The sequence below is a fragment of the Pleurodeles waltl genome, chromosome 9 (genome assembly GCF_031143425.1).
Source record: "Pleurodeles waltl isolate 20211129_DDA chromosome 9, aPleWal1.hap1.20221129, whole genome shotgun sequence".
In the NCBI taxonomy this organism is placed as follows: Eukaryota; Metazoa; Chordata; class Amphibia; order Caudata; family Salamandridae; genus Pleurodeles; species Pleurodeles waltl.
In genome coordinates, this window is record NC_090448.1 from 390,879,661 (window position 1) to 390,899,503 (window position 19,843).

The following is a 19,843-nucleotide window of genomic DNA, read 5'->3' on the forward strand; positions in this document are numbered from 1 at the left end:
AGCAGGCCCCAGAAGAAGAAGAAAAGAAAACAGAGTAGGAAGGGTGGACAACCTTTAGCCAAGGTTACAGCAAGCCAAGGAGATTCTGCTCCAGTAGGGGAGAACTCCAAAAATGGCCCTGATAACGTCCAACCTGACCCACAAGAAGTCCTGGCTAGTCAGGCAACTGTTAAACCTGAGTGGGTGGCTCCTCAGCTAACAGAAGAAAGAGTGGAAGAAGGGTGTTTACTACAAGATGTGGTAACCCCCCACTCTAATACAGCAGACAGGCAACCTGAACCCAAAGAGGCCTGTAACTTAGCCCCTTCCCTTTTAGGTGAAGAGCTAAAGGTGTGGTTCTGGGCACTGACAGCTGTCAGTGGCCTCTGCTGGGTGTTAGCCTGTATGGCTGCACTATCCTTAGCATGGTGGTCTGACCCCATGCCAAATAGCAAGTTAGGCCCCCTGACCCTATTGGTCATGGTGGGGTTACTCCAGCTCTGGGTAACCTCTCTGGGTAAGCTAGGGGTAACCCTGGCCAAGATAAGGTTAGCAGAGGTGGATACCTCTAAGACCAAAATAGAAAGAATGGGTGGAGACATTGAAGAGGCAGACAAGAGGCAATTCAGACTAGGTCCTATCACTGTGGAAGTAGGTCAGTTCCCCAAAGGGAATGACCTGAACAGAAGGATGTAAGGCAGAGTAGGCCCTGCAACTAACCAGCCTATTTCTCCTACTCTTCCTCGCCTGACAGACTAGGAAGACTCTCCCAGCTTGGGCTGAGTCTCCTGGCCTGTGGGCTGGGGGGGGCTTGTGTAAAGAAATGGCTCCCTGTTGCAGTTACCCCCCACTTTTTGCCTGATACTGATGCTGACTTGACTGAGAAGAGTGCTGGGACCCTGCTAACCAGGCCCCAGCACCAGTGTTCCTTCACCTAAAATGTACCATTGTATCCACAATTGGCACACCCTGGCATTCAGATAAGTCCCTAGTAACTGGTACTTCTAGTACCAAGGGCCCTGATGCCAAGGAAGGTCTCTAAGGGCTGCAGCATGTCTTATGCCACCCTAGAGACCCCTCACTCAGCACAGACACACTGCTTACAAGCCTGTGTGTGCTAGTGAGAACAAAATGAGTAAGTCGACATGGCACTCCCCTCAGGGTGCCATGCCAGCCTCTCACTGCCTATGCAGTATAGGTAAGACACCCCTCTAGCAGGCCTTACAGCCCTAAGGCAGGGTGCACTATACCATAGGTGAGGGTACCAGTGCATGAGCATGGTACCCCTACAGTGTCTAAACAAAACCTTAGACATTGTAAGTGCAGGGTAGCCATAAGAGTATATGGTCTGGGAGTCTGTCAAACACGAACTCCACAGCACCATAATGGCTACACTGAAAACTGGGAAGTTTGGTATCAAACTTCTCAGCACAATAAATGCACACTGATGCCAGTGTACATTTTATTGCAAAACACACCCCAGAGGGCACCTTAGAGGTGCCCCCTGAAACTTAACCGACTGTCTGTGTAGGCTGACTAGTTCCAGCAGCCTGCCACACCAGAGACATGTTGCTGGCCCCATGGGGAGAGTGCCTTTGTCACTCTGAGGCCAGTAACAAAGCCTGCACTGGGTGGAGATGCTAACACCTCCCCCAGGCAGGAGCTGTGACACCTGGCGGTGAGCCTCAAAGGCTCACCCCTTTGTCACAGCCCAGCAGGGCACTCCAGCTTAGTGGAGTTGCCCGCCCCCTCCGGCCACGGCCCCCACTTTTGGCGGCAAGGCTGGAGGGAACAAAGAAAGCTACAAGGAGGAGTCACTGGCCAGTCAGGACAGCCCCTAAGGTGTCCTGAGCTGAGGTGACTCTGACTTTTTAGAAATCCTCCATCTTGCAGATGGAGGATTCCCCCAATAGGGTTAGGATTGTGACCCCCTCCCCTTGGGAGGAGGCACAAAGAGGGTGTACCCACCCTCAGGGCTAGTAGCCATTGGCTACTAACCCCCCAGACCTAAACACGCCCTTAAATTTAGTATTTAAGGGCTACCCTGAACCCTAGAAAATTAGATTCCTGCAACTACAAGAAGAAGGACTGCCCAGCTGAAAACCCCTGCAGAGGAAGACCAGAAGACGACTACTGCCTTGGCTCCAGAAACTCACCGGCCTGTCTCCTGCCTTCCAAAGATCCTGCTCCAGCGACGCCTTCCAAAGGGACCAGCGACCTCGACATCCTCTGAGGACTGCCCCTGCTTCGAAAAGACAAGAAACTCCCGAGGACAGCGGACCTGCTCCAAGAAAGGCTGCAACTTTGTTTCCAGCAGCCTTGAAAGAACCCTGCAAGCTCCCCGCAAGAAGCGTGAGACTTGCAACACTGCACCCGGCGACCCCGACTCGGCTGGTGGAGATCCAACACCTCAGGAGGGACCCCAGGACTACTCTGATACTGTGAGTACCAAAACCTGTCCCCCCTGAGCCCCCACAGCGCCGCCTGCAGAGGGAATCCCGAGGCTTCCCCTGACCGCGACTCTTTGAATCCTAAGTCCCGACGCCTGGGAGAGACCCTGCACCCGCAGCCCCCAGGACCTGAAGGACCGGACTTTCCCTGGAGAAGTGACCCCCAGGAGTCCCTCTCCCTTGCCCAAGTGGAGGTTTCCCCGAGGAACCCCCCCCTTGCCTGCCTGCAGCGCTGAAGAGATCCTGAGATCTCTCATAGACTAACATTGCGAACCCGACGCTTGTTTCTACACTGCACCCGGCCGCCCCCGCGCCGCTGAGGGTGAAATTTCTGTGTGGACTTGTGTCCCCCCCGGTGCCCTACAAAACCCCCCTGGTCTGCCCTCCGAAGACGCGGGTACTTACCTGCAAGCAGACCGGAACCGGGGCACCCCCTTCTCTCCATTCTAGCCTATGCGTTTTGGGCACCACTTTGAACTCTGCACCTGACCGGCCCTGAGCTGCTGGTGTGGTGACTTTGGGGTTGCTCTGAACCCCCAACGGTGGGCTACCTTGGACCAAGAACTAAGCCCTGTAAGTGTCTTACTTACCTGGTTAACCTAACAAATACTTACCTCCCCTAGGAACTGTGAAAATTGCACTAAGTGTCCACTTTTAAAACAGCTATTTGTGAATAACTTGAAAAGTATACATGCAATTTTGATGATTTGAAGTTCCTAAAGTACTTACCTGCAATACCTTTCGAATGAGATATTACATGTAGAATTTGAACCTGTGGTTCTTAAAATAAACTAAGAAAATATATTTTTCTATATAAAAACCTATTGGCTGGATTTGTCTCTGAGTGTGTGTACCTCATTTATTGTCTATGTGTATGTACAACAAATGCTTAACACTACTCCTTGGATAAGCCTACTGCTCGACCACACTACCACAAAATAGAGCATTAGTATTATCTCTTTTTGCCACTATCTTACCTCTAAGGGGAACCCTTGGACTCTGTGCATGCTATTCCTTACTTTGAAATAGCACATACAGAGCCAACTTCCTACATTGGTGGATCAGCGGTGGGGTACAAGACTTTGCATTTGCTGGACTACTCAGCCAATACCTGATCACACGACAAATTCCAAAATTGTCATTAGAAATTCATTTTTGCAATTTGAAATTTTTCTAAATTCTTAAAAGTCCTGCTAGGGCCTTGTGTGTTAAGTCCCTGTTTAGCATTGTCTTTTAGAGTTTAAAAGTTTGTTAAAGGTTTGAAATTAGATTCTAGAAACAGTTTTAGATTCTTTAAAAAGTCTTCCAACTTTTAGCAAAATAATGTCTGATACAGAGATGAATGTGGTGGAACTCGACACCACACCTTACCTCCATCTTAAGATGAGGGAGCTAAGGTCTCTCTGTAATATAAAGAAAATAACCATTGGCTCCAGACCTACCAAAATTCAGCTCCAGGAGCTGTTGGCAGAGTTTGAAAAAGCCAACCCCTCTGATGATGACATCACAGAGGAAGAAATTAGTGACTTGGAGGCCAATGTCCCTCCTCCAGTCCTAAATAGGGAGAACAGGACCCCTCAAGTCCTGTCTCCAACTGTGTTAGTCAGAACTAGTGAGTCCCTCACAGGAGGGTCCCACATTTCTGAAATCACTGAGGATGCTCTCAGTGAAGATGACCTCCTGTTAGCCAGGATGGCCAAAAGATTGGCTTTAGAGAGACAGCTCCTAGCCATAGAAAGGGAAAGAAAAGAGATGGGCCTAGGTCCCATCAATGGTGGCAGCAACTTAAATAGGGTCAGAGATTCTCCTGACATCCTAAAAATCCCCAAAGGGATTGTAACAAAATATGAAGATGGTGATGACATCACCAAATGGTTCACAGCTTTTGAGAGGGCTTGTGTAACCAGAAAAGTGAACAAATCTCACTGGGGTGCTCTCCTTTGGGAAATGTTCAGTGGAAAGTGTAGGGATAGACTCCTCACACTCTCTGGAAAAGATGCAGAATCTTATGACCTCATGAAGGGTACCCTGATTGAGGGCTTTGGATTCTCCACTGAGGAGTATAGAATTAGATTCAGGGGGGCTCAAAAATCCTCGAGCCAGACCTGGGTTGATTTTGTAGACTACTCAGTAAAAACACTAGATGGTTGGTTAACTGGAAATGAAGTGTGTGACTATGTTGGGCTTTATAATTTGTTTATGAAAGAACACATTTTAAGTAACTGCTTCAATGAAAAGTTGCATCAGTATCTGGTAGACCTAGGTCCAATTTCTCCCCAAGAATTGGGAAAGAAGGCAGACCACTGGGTCAAGACTAGGGTAACCAAAACTTCCACTGGGGGTGACCAAAAGAAAGGGGTTACAAAAACTCCCCAGGAGAAAGTGGGTAACACTAGAAAAAGAAAAAGAGTCCTCTGTAGGCCCCCAAAAACCAGAACAGGTGGGTGGGCCCCAAGACACAACCCAAAACAAAGGTGGGTACCAGGGTAAGAACTGGGATGCCACTAAGGCATGGTGCCACAACTGTAAACAGTCTGGGCACCACACCAAGGACACTTCTTGTCCCAAAAACAAACCCCAGAACAAAATTCCTGGGGTAACCAGTGTAGCCATGGGAGATGACTCCTCAGATGAGGAGGTCTTCCTAGCCTTCAACTGGAAACAGGGCCCAACAGGTGAGTTGGAGATTCCAGAGGGAAGTAGACACTTCCACCACCTACTGGTGAATGGAATCCCAACCACTGCCCTGAGAGACACTTGTGCCAGTCACACTATTGTGCATGACAGGCTGGTGCTCTCAAACCAGTACATCCCAGGTGAGACTGCCAGGGTAAGAGTTAGCCTAGACAGGGTCACTAAGAGGCCTGTGGCTTTAGTGCCCATAGAAGTGGGTGGCACTCTTAGCTGGAGAAGGGTAGTAGTCAGTACAGACCTCCCCCTTGATTGTCTCCTTGGAAATGACTACCCAGAGGTTAGTCAGAGCCCAAGAGAGGAACTGGTCCAGTGCCAGTCCTCTCCCAAGGATTCTGGAAGTCCTGCCTCTGCAGTAAATGCAAGCAGGCCCCAGAAGAAGAAGAAAAGAAAACAGAGTAGGAAGGGTGGACAACCTTTAGCCAAGGTTACAGCAAGCCAAGGAGATTCTGCTCCAGTAGGGGAGAACTCCAAAAATGGCCCTGATAACGTCCAACCTGACCCACAAGAAGTCCTGGCTAGTCAGGCAACTGTTAAACCTGAGTGGGTGGCTCCTCAGCTAACAGAAGAAAGAGTGGAAGAAGGGTGTTTACTACAAGATGTGGTAACCCCCCACTCTAATACAGCAGACAGGCAACCTGAACCCAAAGAGGCCTGTAACTTAGCCCCTTCCCTTTTAGGTGAAGAGCTAAAGGTGTGGTTCTGGGCACTGACAGCTGTCAGTGGCCTCTGCTGGGTGTTAGCCTGTATGGCTGCACTATCCTTAGCATGGTGGTCTGACCCCATGCCAAATAGCAAGTTAGGCCCCCTGACCCTATTGGTCATGGTGGGGTTACTCCAGCTCTGGGTAACCTCTCTGGGTAAGCTAGGGGTAACCCTGGCCAAGATAAGGTTAGCAGAGGTGGATACCTCTAAGACCAAAATAGAAAGAATGGGTGGAGACATTGAAGAGGCAGACAAGAGGCAATTCAGACTAGGTCCTATCACTGTGGAAGTAGGTCAGTTCCCCAAAGGGAATGACCTGAACAGAAGGATGTAAGGCAGAGTAGGCCCTGCAACTAACCAGCCTATTTCTCCTACTCTTCCTCGCCTGACAGACTAGGAAGACTCTCCCAGCTTGGGCTGAGTCTCCTGGCCTGTGGGCTGGGGGGGGCTTGTGTAAAGAAATGGCTCCCTGTTGCAGTTACCCCCCACTTTTTGCCTGATACTGATGCTGACTTGACTGAGAAGAGTGCTGGGACCCTGCTAACCAGGCCCCAGCACCAGTGTTCCTTCACCTAAAATGTACCATTGTATCCACAATTGGCACACCCTGGCATTCAGATAAGTCCCTAGTAACTGGTACTTCTAGTACCAAGGGCCCTGATGCCAAGGAAGGTCTCTAAGGGCTGCAGCATGTCTTATGCCACCCTAGAGACCCCTCACTCAGCACAGACACACTGCTTACAAGCCTGTGTGTGCTAGTGAGAACAAAATGAGTAAGTCGACATGGCACTCCCCTCAGGGTGCCATGCCAGCCTCTCACTGCCTATGCAGTATAGGTAAGACACCCCTCTAGCAGGCCTTACAGCCCTAAGGCAGGGTGCACTATACCATAGGTGAGGGTACCAGTGCATGAGCATGGTACCCCTACAGTGTCTAAACAAAACCTTAGACATTGTAAGTGCAGGGTAGCCATAAGAGTATATGGTCTGGGAGTCTGTCAAACACGAACTCCACAGCACCATAATGGCTACACTGAAAACTGGGAAGTTTGGTATCAAACTTCTCAGCACAATAAATGCACACTGATGCCAGTGTACATTTTATTGCAAAACACACCCCAGAGGGCACCTTAGAGGTGCCCCCTGAAACTTAACCGACTGTCTGTGTAGGCTGACTAGTTCCAGCAGCCTGCCACACCAGAGACATGTTGCTGGCCCCATGGGGAGAGTGCCTTTGTCACTCTGAGGCCAGTAACAAAGCCTGCACTGGGTGGAGATGCTAACACCTCCCCCAGGCAGGAGCTGTGACACCTGGCGGTGAGCCTCAAAGGCTCACCCCTTTGTCACAGCCCAGCAGGGCACTCCAGCTTAGTGGAGTTGCCCGCCCCCTCCGGCCACGGCCCCCACTTTTGGCGGCAAGGCTGGAGGGAACAAAGAAAGCTACAAGGAGGAGTCACTGGCCAGTCAGGACAGCCCCTAAGGTGTCCTGAGCTGAGGTGACTCTGACTTTTTAGAAATCCTCCATCTTGCAGATGGAGGATTCCCCCAATAGGGTTAGGATTGTGACCCCCTCCCCTTGGGAGGAGGCACAAAGAGGGTGTACCCACCCTCAGGGCTAGTAGCCATTGGCTACTAACCCCCCAGACCTAAACACGCCCTTAAATTTAGTATTTAAGGGCTACCCTGAACCCTAGAAAATTAGATTCCTGCAACTACAAGAAGAAGGACTGCCCAGCTGAAAACCCCTGCAGCGGAAGACCAGAAGACGACAACTGCCTTGGCTCCAGAAACTCACCGGCCTGTCTCCTGCCTTCCAAAGATCCTGCTCCAGCGACGCCTTCCAAAGGGACCAGCGACCTCGACATCCTCTGAGGACTGCCCCTGCTTCGAAAAGACAAGAAACTCCCGAGGACAGCGGACCTGCTCCAAGAAAAGCTGCAACTTTGTTTCCAGCAGCTTTAAAGAACCCTGCAAGCTCCCCGCAAGAAGCGTGAGACTTGCAACACTGCACCCAGCGACCCCGACTCGGCTGGTGGCGATCCAACACCTCAGGAGGGACCCCAGGACTACTCTGATACTGTGAGTACCAAAACCTGTCCCCCCCTGAGCCCCCACAGCGCCGCCTGCAGAGGGAATCCCGAGGCTTCCCCTGACCGCGACTCTTTGAACCTAAAGTCCCGACGCCTGGGAGAGACCCTGCACCCGCAGCCCCCAGGACCTGAAGGACCGGACTTTCACTGGAGAAGTGACCCCCAGGAGTCCCTCTCCCTTGCCCAAGTGGAGGTTTCCCCGAGGAACCCCCCCCTTGCCTGCCTGCAGCGCTGAAGAGATCCCGAGATCTCTCATAGACTAACATTGCGAACCCGACGCTTGTTTCTACACTGCACCCGGCCGCCCCCGCGCCGCTGAGGGTGAAATTTCTGTGTGGACTTGTGTCCCCCCCCGGTGCCCTACAAAACCCCCCTGGTCTGCCCTCCGAAGACGCGGGTACTTACCTGCAAGCAGACCGGAACCGGGGCACCCCCTTCTCTCCATTCTAGCCTATGCGTTTTGGGCACCACTTTGAACTCTGCACCTGACCGGCCCTGAGCTGCTGGTGTGGTGACTTTGGGGTTGCTCTGAACCCCCAACGGTGGGCTACCTTGGACCAAGAACTAAGCCCTGTAAGTGTCTTACTTACCTGGTTAACCTAACAAATACTTACCTCCCCTAGGAACTGTGAAAATTGCACTAAGTGTCCACTTTTAAAACAGCTATTTGTGAATAACTTGAAAAGTATACATGCAATTTTGATGATTTGAAGTTCCTAAAGTACTTACCTGCAATACCTTTCGAATGAGATATTACATGTAGAATTTGAACCTGTGGTTCTTAAAATAAACTAAGAAAATATATTTTTCTATATAAAAACCTATTGGCTGGATTTGTCTCTGAGTGTGTGTACCTCATTTATTGTCTATGTGTATGTACAACAAATGCTTAACACTACTCCTTGGATAAGCCTACTGCTCGACCACACTACCACAAAATAGAGCATTAGTATTATCTCTTTTTGCCACTATCTTACCTCTAAGGGGAACCCTTGGACTCTGTGCATGCTATTCCTTACTTTGAAATAGCACATACAGAGCCAACTTCCTACATAAAGCCTTAGCGATAAGTGCAATAGTACTGTCGAGTAGCCTTGGAGTTTGAATATTTATCAAACTAGCATTGCCCACTGAAAAATACCCCAGGGACATGTCACCAATTGTCATCGGGTGCATCTACATAAACCCAAAACAAATCAAAGAAAAGAACAGCAGCAGTCAAAGTCTCAAAAGTAATCGAAGTTTTAAGGCAACAATACTTGGATGTACTGTGGGTATTTGCAGGGGACTTCAACATGCACCTTCTGGAAACAGAGGAGTCTTTGATCTAGCAGTAGGAGCAAGATGCTGCATGGCTTATCCCTGAGATTTCCCAAGAGAAAACCAAGAAGGACAATGCAGGGAAAATGTTTATTACCCTCCACAACCAACAAGTTTACAGAACGTTAAATGATAGAAGTGCTTTAGACAAACCACGGGCATGCACATATATCACACAAGCCAGCTCATCATTGACTGACTGTATCTGGGTCTCCGCTCAGAATTATAATCAAGTGAGCAGTTTCCCAGTGCTCCCTGCTTGATCTGCGATCATGCATTGGTGGTCTGTTTTGTCTCTCCAGATGTGCCCAAGTTGCCCTTTGTAGAATGGACCATTGGGATATCAGGTCAAAAACAGAGGAACTGAAGAAACTACTAAAAGGCAGAATCTCCTCTCTTCAGCAATGGCCTTGCCTAACACGAAGCTATTAACTAAATTCGGTCACCCCTCGCAAACGTTATGTCCTTTCAAAAGAACACCCTTCCCTTCATCAACGGAACTAGGAGTTCTTAGAACGCAAATGTAATAACCTCCTGAGAACCAACAACATCTATGTGCACTCACAGTTGACACACGAAATGCAAAAAAGCCTACAAGTCAAAGATACCAAACTGAGAAGACAGTCTGAAGAAAGGAAAATAATTTTTTTTTTTTTTTAAAAAGGTAGAAAGAACTCTGAGGGCTCAAAATCAAAATTCTCAGACGTTCTGGAGGATAGCACAGAAACGTTCATCAAACGGAAATATTCAGAATCTGTCACCCTGCATCCTGGCAGACAATTGGGTAATTATATCACAAACCTTTATGCCGCAAACACTGAAAATTTAAATGAGACCTCAACCATGGGCATAGTGTGCTTTGTGGACACCCATACAGAATGGGAGATTAATAAAAACAGATAAAACACGATCATTAATTATCTCACTTCTTTCGACCGGTGCCCCAGGCATTTATGGCCTGCCAACAAGTATTTTTTAAATTGTACAAGATGAATAGGCCAGCCTTCTATGCCGGCTGTTCAAGCATTGAATCATGACAAATGAAGTCCAGGACAGCTGGATGAGTTCAATATTATTCCCTATACATTAAAAAGGCCCAACAATTCATCCAGCCAACTTCAGGTTGATAGCACTGCTTGAAGCAGACAGCAAATGTATTGTAAAGCTTTACATTCAGCTCTAGAAGAATGGGCTATGGAGAGGGCACCAGTACCCACCATGCAGTCATTTCAGACAAGGCAGCAGCACCACCGAAGATAAATTGGTCATCCTCTATTTGACGACGCAGCAAACAAAAATCAAGCACCACCTCTCCATGCAGCTTTCATTGAGTATACCTCCACAACTGGGGTATACCGGCTTCACTGCTGAGAGCAACTATTAGTTTATACGTAAAGGCCTCTGTGAAAGTTCAAGTTTCCTCCAATAAGAACACAACAAAAAAGATATGGACAAACCAAGGGCTAAGCAGGGGTGTATTTTGGCTCCCCTACTATTTAATCTTTACCTGGCTGACAAACAATGAATTAGCTGAAGTGAAAGTATTAACACCTGGGTTTGCTGGCTCTCACCTCCAGTGTTTACAATATGCTGACAATCATATCTGATCGTACAGCCAATGGCTTGCAAAGGTCACTGGATGTCCGTCTCTTTATTGCAGTACAAACAAGATCTCCATTAATGCCTCAAAAACAAAAATAAAGGTCTATGGAAAGAAGAAAACCAAGACAACAAAATGCTGTCCAGATCAGGCATATTTAGAGCAGGTATCAAGCGTTAACCGTCTCAGCATTTATTTCAATCCATGTGGCTTGCAGCATGGACAGCTCCTGGTGCTGAAAGGAATGTCTATAGCTATGATATTAGCCTTCAAAAACTGTTGAAACAAATGAGACGTCCAGACCTATCTGTAAATTGTTGTATGATTGATGCCAAATTAATTCCAACACTGTCATATGGCTCGCTAATTTTCAAGGATTGTCTAGGAACCTGGCTAGACAAGGCCCAGTGCAGTTGCTATAGACAATTATTCCAGCTGCCTGATGCCACTACATCATCCGAAATTCAATTTAAATAAGCAAGTGATCATGGGGGAAAGAAAGCAAAGTTCTTAGGTGAAGCTCAAGATTGCCTAGAATGGATCACTGACCGAGCTTATAGGAAGCTGGCTCATTATGTGGTGTGCTAATACCTATATGTACCATGTTAAGAGTCCAAAGGCCCCCCCAGTGAGAGGGCAGAGGCTTGCTATGCAATCCTAAAGTGGTCTATTTGGAGGTAGTGTGGTTGAGCAGCCTTAGGCTTAACACAGGAGTGCAAGACATCCACAAATATACACAATGGTCAATAAATGAGACAACTCAAAAAGGCGATCCACAACAGCTGTGGGGGCTCAGGGGCGTGGTCTCTGGTTACTCACGGGCTCGCAGTGCCCGGGGAGTCCTCCCTGAGGTGTTGGTTTTCCACAGGTCGAGCCGGGGGCGTCGGGTGCAGAGTGGAAAGTCTCACGCTTCCGGCGGGAAACGTGAAGTTTTTAAAGTCGTTTCTTTGTTGCAAGAAAGTTGCAGGTTGTTGAACAGGACCGCTGTTCACAGGAGTTTCTTGGTCCTTGGGTGCAGGGCAGTCCTCTGAAGTTGGGAGACAGGCCGGTAGGGCCAGGGCCAAAGCAGTTGTTGTCTCCGTCTTCACTGCTGGGCTTCAGGTCAGCAGTCCTCCTTCTTGTTAAGGTTGCAGGAATCTAGTTTCCTAGGTTCTGGGGAGCCCCTAAATACTGAATTTAGGGGTGTGTTTAGGTCTGGGAGGGCAGTAGCCAGTGGCTACTGTCCTTTAGGGTGGCTACACCCTCTTTGTGCCTCCTCCCTGTGGGGAGGGGGGCACATCCATAATCCTATTGGGGGAATCCTCCAAACTCAAGATGGAGGATTTCTCAAGGCAGGGTCACCTCAGGACACCTTAGGCTCTTTCCTGACTGGTGGGTGACTCCTCCTTGTTTTCTCATTATCTCCTCCAGCCTTGCTGCCAAAAGTGGTGGCAGTGGCCGGAGGGGTTGGCATGCCCACTGGGGCGCTGTAACAAAAAGAGGTGTTACAGTTCCTGCAGGGGGAGGTGAGAAGCACCTCCACCCAGTACAGGCTTTGTTCCTGGCCAGAGTGACAAAGGCACTATCCTCCTGTTGCCAGCAAAATGTCTGGTGTGAGGCAGGCTGGCAGGAACTGGTCAGCCTACACTGGAAGTCGGGTATGTTTTCAGGGGGCATTTCCAAGATGCCCCCTGGGTGTATTTTACAATAAATTGTACACTGGCATCAGTGTGCATTTATTGTGCTGAGAAGTTTGATACCAAACTTCCCAGTTTTCAGTGTAGTCATTATGGTACTCTGGAGTTTGTGTCTGACAAACTCCCAGACCATATACTCTTATGGCTACCCTGCACTTACAATGTCTAAGGTTTTGCTCAGACACTGTAGGGGCATAGTGTGCTCATGCACCTATGCCTTCACCTGTGGTATAGTGCACCCTGCCTTAGGGCTATAAGGCCTGCTAGAGGGGTGACTTACCTATGCCACAGGCAGAATGAGGTTGGCATGGCACTCTGAGGGGAGTGCCATGTCAACTTAGTCATTTTCTCCCCACCAGCACACACAAGCTGAGAGGCAGTGTGCATGTGCTGAGTGAGGGGTCTCTAGGGTGGCACAAGACATGCGGCAGCCCTTAGAGACCTTCCCTGGCATCAGGGCCCTTGGTACCAGTTACAAGGGACTTACCTGAGTGCCAGGGTTGTGTCAATTGTGGAGACAAAAGGTACAGTTTAGGGAAAGAACACTGGTGCTGGGGCCTGGTTAGCAGGGTCCCAGCACACTTTCAAATCATAACTTAGCATCAGCAAAGGCAAAAAGTCAGGGGGTAACCATGCCAAGGAGGCATTTCCTAACAGACGGGTTATGCGTGCATTTTCCCTCATCAACCTCCTCTATTATCAAGGGGACTTTCAGCTCACAGATTTTAAACTGTATTTTTGAGCAGCCTTCGCTGGGTGACTGCGTGTTTTACTTACAAAGAATTCTCAAAACGCAGTCGCACTTCCACATTTAATGGCGCTCGGGCAAGAATGCAGAATATGTTCATATTCAGGCTTGGGGATCCCAACTATTTTAAGTGAGTGCCATTTAATTGCATTAGGGACATAATATACATCTGGCATGAACTTTCTGCCATATACTTATTGTCCCTTATACGCCTGGATATGCCTCTATGGGATAACCCCTTGTTGCCCACAATTTTTCATGATACGGTTTGCAAGGGCTGGGCTAAACAGGGAGTTTTATTTTCAGGACAGCTTTGCGATCTCAGTGGCTTCAGTACATTTGAAGATCTGTGAAGTTGGTTCGACCGGTCTATGTATTCCTTAAGTACTTGCAGACTAGGCACTATTTTTTGGTCAAATGCTGGTTGGTAGCTTGACACCCCCCCCAATATCCCCAAGGAAATTCTTAATTAGTAGCTTATATCGTAGCTTCTGCTAACATCAGGAGAATGATAGCACCGTCCTTGCTGATAAATGGGGCGCGGTTCTTGGCCGCGCTATAGCTCCCTCAGATATTTTGGCAGCACAGGGAGCACTTGAGGGATCTGTTCACTAGGTTAGCCGAAGAGTTCAACAATTTAAAAACAATAGGTATGTTGTACTACACGATTGGCAGGATCGCGCTGTCTGCTCATCAGCTTAGAAAAGGCTAAATGGACCAAATGCGGATTTCTTGCAGCAGATAAATTCAATATGTTCGCTTGATGTCCCATGCTGGTGGGTTTCTGGGCCGATGTGAGTATACGTATGGGGCTGTGTATTAGTGACAACCTACACTTTATTCTTAAGGAAATCATGCTGGGGAACAGACAGAGCAACTTGGGGACCAACAGACTGCTTTCTATTGCCTTTGTGATAGCGAGGCTTTCATTGTTAGAGCTCTGTGAGTTTGAATTTTTGCCTCTTATGCCAATTTCTAGTTTCCCTCTTTTTCCTGCCATTTTTATTCTCTGTGTAATGATTGTTTTTGACAATAAAAACACTTAAAAAAAAAAAAAGATAAACTGTTTGGGCTATAAACATTTTTTTTTGCTAACATATACAAATCACCTATGCCAAATCTATTCGCCTTTGTTAATGTTTTTGTACATGGTGGACAGTAAGTTATTAACTGAATTGGTTACTTGAGTGTTTGTGATTTAGTGCTCGACCTAAAGATACCTTTTCATTTTAGAGCAAGGGATTTCAGATGTGTGGACAAGGAATGGAGCAGTTTAAAACAACCATCCATTAAACATGCAATCAACAAAGGTTCATTCAACCCACCCATATTCTACAAACATACCCAATCATCCCTACATCTATCATCTACATCATAACCAGGGCCACTGGAAAGAGGCAGCAGGAGAGGGCCAGATCATGTGGCAGGGTTGAGTAAATTATGCAGCATGGAAAGGCAATCAGCACCTCCCTGATCAACTTCATCCAGGAAAGTGGAAGACGAGCTGGAGGTACTGATGAACAGAAACTTGCAGAATTCAACACCCTCAAGTCCCCCACAGCCGACCCCAAATAAATTAAGCAAATTCTGACATCTCCCTACTCCACTATCAACTTAGTGACCAAGAAGACAATTAACAAGCAACTCACACCACCATGAACTTCACCATCTTCCAGACAACACACAATCAGGACTCAGAAAGAACCACAGCATCAAAACAGCACGTGTGGCGGCCAACATCCCAAACACCCTGGACCAAGGAGAAACAAGGCCCTCACCATGCTCGACCTCTCTGCAGCCTTCAAGGCTGCTTCCCCCCCAACATGCTCATCAGAAGGCTCCACAAGACTAGCATACAAGGATTCCCTCACAGATGGATCGGTTCATTCCTCACAGGAAGGACCTAAAGGATCAGGCTGCCACCCTTCGCATCAGAGACCAAGAAACTCGTATGCGGTGTCCCACAGGTACCTCAGCCCCGCTGTTTTCAACACATGACACCACTCACCAACATGACTATCACAAGACATCACTGATTTCCTATGCTAATGATACCAAACTAATCCGCTCCCTGACAGACAACACAACTACCACCAGAACCAACTTCACCAACTGCATGACCATGGTAGCAGTCTGGATGCGAACCAACAGCCTGAAGTTGGTCTTCAGAAATTAATCTCTCCCCACAGGTTTCCATCTGGGAGCCGGAGCCGTCAACGCAGTGTGCACCTGTAGGAAGTTGGCTCTGTATGCACTATTTCAAAGTAAGGAATAGTATGCACAGAGTCCAAGGGTTCCCCTTAGAGGTAAGATAGTGGCAAAAAGAGATAATACTAATGCTCTATTTTGTGGTAGTGTGGTCGAGCAGTAGGCTTATCAAAGGAGTAGTGTTAAGCATTTGTTGTACATACACACAGGCAATAAATGAGGAACACACACTCCGAGACAAATCCAGCCAATAGGTTTGGTTATAGAAAAATATATTTTCTTAGTTTATTTTAAGAACCACAGGTTCAAATTCTACATGTAATATCTCATTTGAAAGGTATTGCAGGTAAGTACTTTAGGAACTTTGAATAATTACAGTAGCATATATACTTTTCACATAAAACACAAATAGCTGTTTTAAAAGTGGACACTTAGTGCAATTTTCACAGTTCCTGGGGGAGGTAAGTTATTGTTAGTTTTAGCAGGTAAGTAAATCACTTACAAGTCTCAGGTTTGGGTCCAAAGTAGCCCACCGTTGGGGGTTCAGAGCAGCCCCAAAGTTACCACACCAGCAGCTCAGGGCCGGTCAGGTGCAGAGGTCAAAGAGGTGCCCAAAACACATAGGCTTCAATGGAGAGAAGGGGGTGCCCCGGTTCCGGTCTGCCAGCAGGTAAGTACCCGCGTCTTCGGAGGGCAGACCAGGGGGGTTTTGTAGGGCACCGGGTGGGACACAAGTCAGCACAAAAAGTACACCCTCAGCAGCGCGGGGGCGGCCGGGTGCAGTGTGTAAACAAGCGTCGGGTTCTCTGTAGGTTTCAATGAGAGACCAAGGGATCTCTTCAGTGGTGCAGGCAGGCAAGGGGGGGCTCCTCGGGGTAGCCACCACCTGGGCAAGGGAGAGGGCCTCCTGGGGGTCACTCCTGCACAGAAGTTCCGTTCCTTCAGGTGCTGGGGGCTGCGGGTGCAGGGTCTTTTCCAGCCGTCGGGACTTTAGGTTCAGGCAGTTGCGGTCAGGGGGAGCCTCGGGATTCCCTCTGCAGGCGTCGCTGTGGGGGCTCAGGGGGGACAACTTTGGTTACTCACGGTCTCGGAGTCGCCGGAGGGTCCTCCCTGAGGTGTTGGTTCTCCACCAGTCGAGTCGGGGTCGCCGGGTGCAGTGTTGCAAGTCTCACGCTTCTTGCGGGGAGTTGCAGGGGTCTTTAAATCTGCTCCTTTGAAACAAAGTTGCAGTCTTTTGGAGCAGGGCCGCTGTCCTCGGGAGTTTCTTGTCTTTCTTGAAGTAGGGCAGTCCTCTGAGGATTCAGAGGTTGCTGGTCCTTGGGAAAGCGTCGCTGGAGCAGGTTTCTTTGGAAGGCAGGAGACAGGCCGGTAGGTCTGGGGCCAAAGCAGTTGGTGTCTTCTTTTCTTCCTCTGCAGGGGTCTTTCAGCTCAGCAGTCCTCTTCTTCTTGTAAGTTGCAGGAATCTAAATCTTTAGGTTCAGGGAAGCCCTTAAATACTAAATTTAAGGGCGTATTTAGGTCTGGGGGGTTAGTAGCCAATGGCTACTAGCCCTGAGGGTGGGTACACCCTCTTTGTGCCTCCTCCCAAGGGGAGGGGGTCACATCCCTAATCCTATTGGGGAATCCTCCATCTGCAAGATGGAGGATTTCTAAAAGTTAGTCACTTCAGCTCAGGACACCTTAGGGGCTGTCCTGACCGGCCAGTGACTCCTCCTTGTTATTCTCATTATCTCCTCCGGCCTTGCCGCCAAAAGTGGGGCCGTGACCGGAGGGGGCGGGCAACTCCACTAGCTGGAGTGCCCTGTGGTGCTGGAACAAAGGGGGTAAGCCTTTGAGGCTCACCGCCAGGTGTTACAGCTCCTGCCTGGGGGAGGTGTTAGCATCTCCACCCAGTGCAGGCTTTGTTACTGGCCTCAGAGTGCCAAAGGCACTCTCCCCATGGGGCCAGCAACATGTCTCGGTTGTGGCAGGCTGCTGGAACCAGTCAGCCTACACAGATAGTCGGTTAAGGTTTCAGGGGGCACCTCTAAGGTGCCCTCTGGGGTGTATTTCACAATAAAATGTACACTGGCATCAGTGTGCATTTATTGTGCTGAGAAGTTTGATACCAAACTTCCCAGTTTTCAGTGTAGCCATTATGGTGCGGCGGAGTTCGTGTAAAACAGACTCCCAGACCATATACTCTTATGGCTACCCTGCACTTACAATGTCTAAGGTTTGGCTTAGACACTGTAGGGGCACAGTACTCATGCACTGGTGCCCTCACCTATGGTATAGTGCACCCTTCCTTAGGGCTGTAAGGCCTACTAGAGGGGTGACTTATCTATACTGCATAGGCAGTGTGAGGTTGGCATGGCACCCTGAGGGGAGTGCCATGTCGACTTACTCGTTTTGTTCTCATCAGCACACACAAGCTGGCAAGCAGTGTGTATGTGCTGAGTGAGGGGTCCCCAGGGTGGCATAAGATATGCTGCAGCCCTTAGAGACCTTCCCTGGCATCAGGGCCCTTGGTACCAGTTACAAGGGACTTACCTGGATGCCAGGGTGTGCCAATTGTGGAATCAAAAGTACAGGTTAGGAAAAGAACACTGGTGTTGGGGCCTGGTTAGCAGGCCTCAGCACACTTTCAATTCAAAACATAGCATCAGCAAAGGCAAAAAGTCAGGGGGTAACCATGCCAAGGAGGCATTTCCTTACAGCACCTCTTACACATGCCTTGAAAGATATTCAAAGGGTTGCCTCAGAACACCAGATTGACTGTCATGTAAGCACTCACCAGCAGGCTGGGCAACTGCAACACTAGAATATCCAATCTATTACACAGACTTCAGACCATCCGGAAAGCAGCCGCAAAACATATTCAACACCTCCGACGCCATATCACACCAAGCTTCACCTCCTCCCCATTCCAAAGAAACTGTGCAAGGCAGGGGCTTAAGTTAGTTACCTTAGGGTACAAGTTATAGTTACTCGAGATAACTAACTATAAAGGGTGAATTTCTATGGTTTTGTACATTTAAAATAAAAGCCTAACTACAATGTCCCTGTAACCTATATCCCCCCCCCCAGTGACTTTCTATGTTTTTTCAATTCTATTTCCCAACTATAACGCCCCTGTAACCTTTGTTTTTTTCCAGTGAGTACACACACAGAACGACTGCAATACTTTTGTTCCTTCTGGCCAAGGCGAACAGCCACTGGTTGATCTTTACAACCTGCTACTCTATTCAAGGATTTAGGATTACCAATGAAGAATTAATGATGCAAAGCAAAAGGTTACTTAACTGTAATCCTAGTTCAGCATCACAGGAGGCTTCATTTAAGTCATAACGACCCCCTAACCCCACAAGCTCTTCAGAGTTGTGCACTGGAAAAAGAACTGTGCTGATGGAGGCAAAGTACCAGTACAAAGAATGGCTGATGCGATATAGATTATATCCAGTACTGATTTGACTTACCCCTCGGTTTCCAGCCTGACCCCAATTCTGCTGTTGCTGTTGTGCATATGGGCGATTGTCATATCCTCTGCCTGAGCCCCCACCTGGAGAAACACCAAATGTTAACTGCAACTCATGGACACTCACCCAAGACACCGCTCAGACCCCCACACGTGTGGGGTTGCCCATTCAAGGTCTGAATTATCTTTAACAATGCACAAAAAGGACATACCACTGTTGCCTTGCCCGAAGCCACGGTAAGGCCGATTGCGATTGTTCCGTCTATTTGCGCGCTTGTCATGTGGAGGGAGCACTTTCAAAGCCTCCTCTTTGTTTGCAGCCACCAGCTTTTCTGCCTCCTCCTTTTGCAGGCCAATATACAAAACCTCATCCACATAGTCGCACTTCTCGGGGAGGGAAAAGTTGGCTGGAAAAAGGGAGGGAGAAATGATAACTGGGTTGAAGTGTAAAGTTAAAGGGCTGGACAGCGGGAGGTCAATCATTTGGAGTAAAGGGTTGAGGGATCACAAGATAACCAGGAAAAAGTACAGACTGGTTAAGTAGCTCGCGGTAAACTCCCAAAGCTAAAATGAAGAGTCAATATATTGCAAAACAGAAGTCATAAAGCATGTAGCATAAACCACACCAGAATCGGTCACAAGCGTTTAAATAGCAGATCATAAACTGACAGGGGCTGAACAAAACACCACCTTGATGCACAAAAATGCACAATATTAAGCACCTGCTTAATTTTTGCGCCGTTAACCATTTCAGAATTACTGGCTGCAAGGATTTTAAACTTGTCATTTTTTGTAACCAAAAGGTGACTCAACCACAGCTGGTGCATTTATGTAAAATATAGTGGCTTTTGCATGTAACGGTAACACTTTGAACAAATAAACTGTACCCTTGGTGACAGGCAGACAGATGCCCCAATGGT

At 48.3% G+C, this 19,843-nt stretch overlaps 1 protein-coding gene across 17 annotated transcripts in view; it reads right to left on the reverse strand.

Annotated features, from left to right (window-relative positions):
• Window positions 1–19,843, reverse strand: part of HNRNPUL2 (heterogeneous nuclear ribonucleoprotein U like 2) — a 59,146-nt gene that overhangs the window by 26,587 nt on the left and 12,716 nt on the right. For all 17 annotated transcript variants that reach the window (XM_069207055.1, XM_069207050.1, XM_069207057.1 and 14 more), the window contains 2 exons: window positions 19,136–19,330; window positions 18,925–19,007 (listed from right to left, as the gene is read on the reverse strand). In XM_069207055.1, the coding sequence (XP_069063156.1) occupies window positions 18,925–19,007; window positions 19,136–19,330 (278 nt within the window). The remainder of the gene's footprint in view (window positions 1–18,924; window positions 19,008–19,135; window positions 19,331–19,843) is intronic.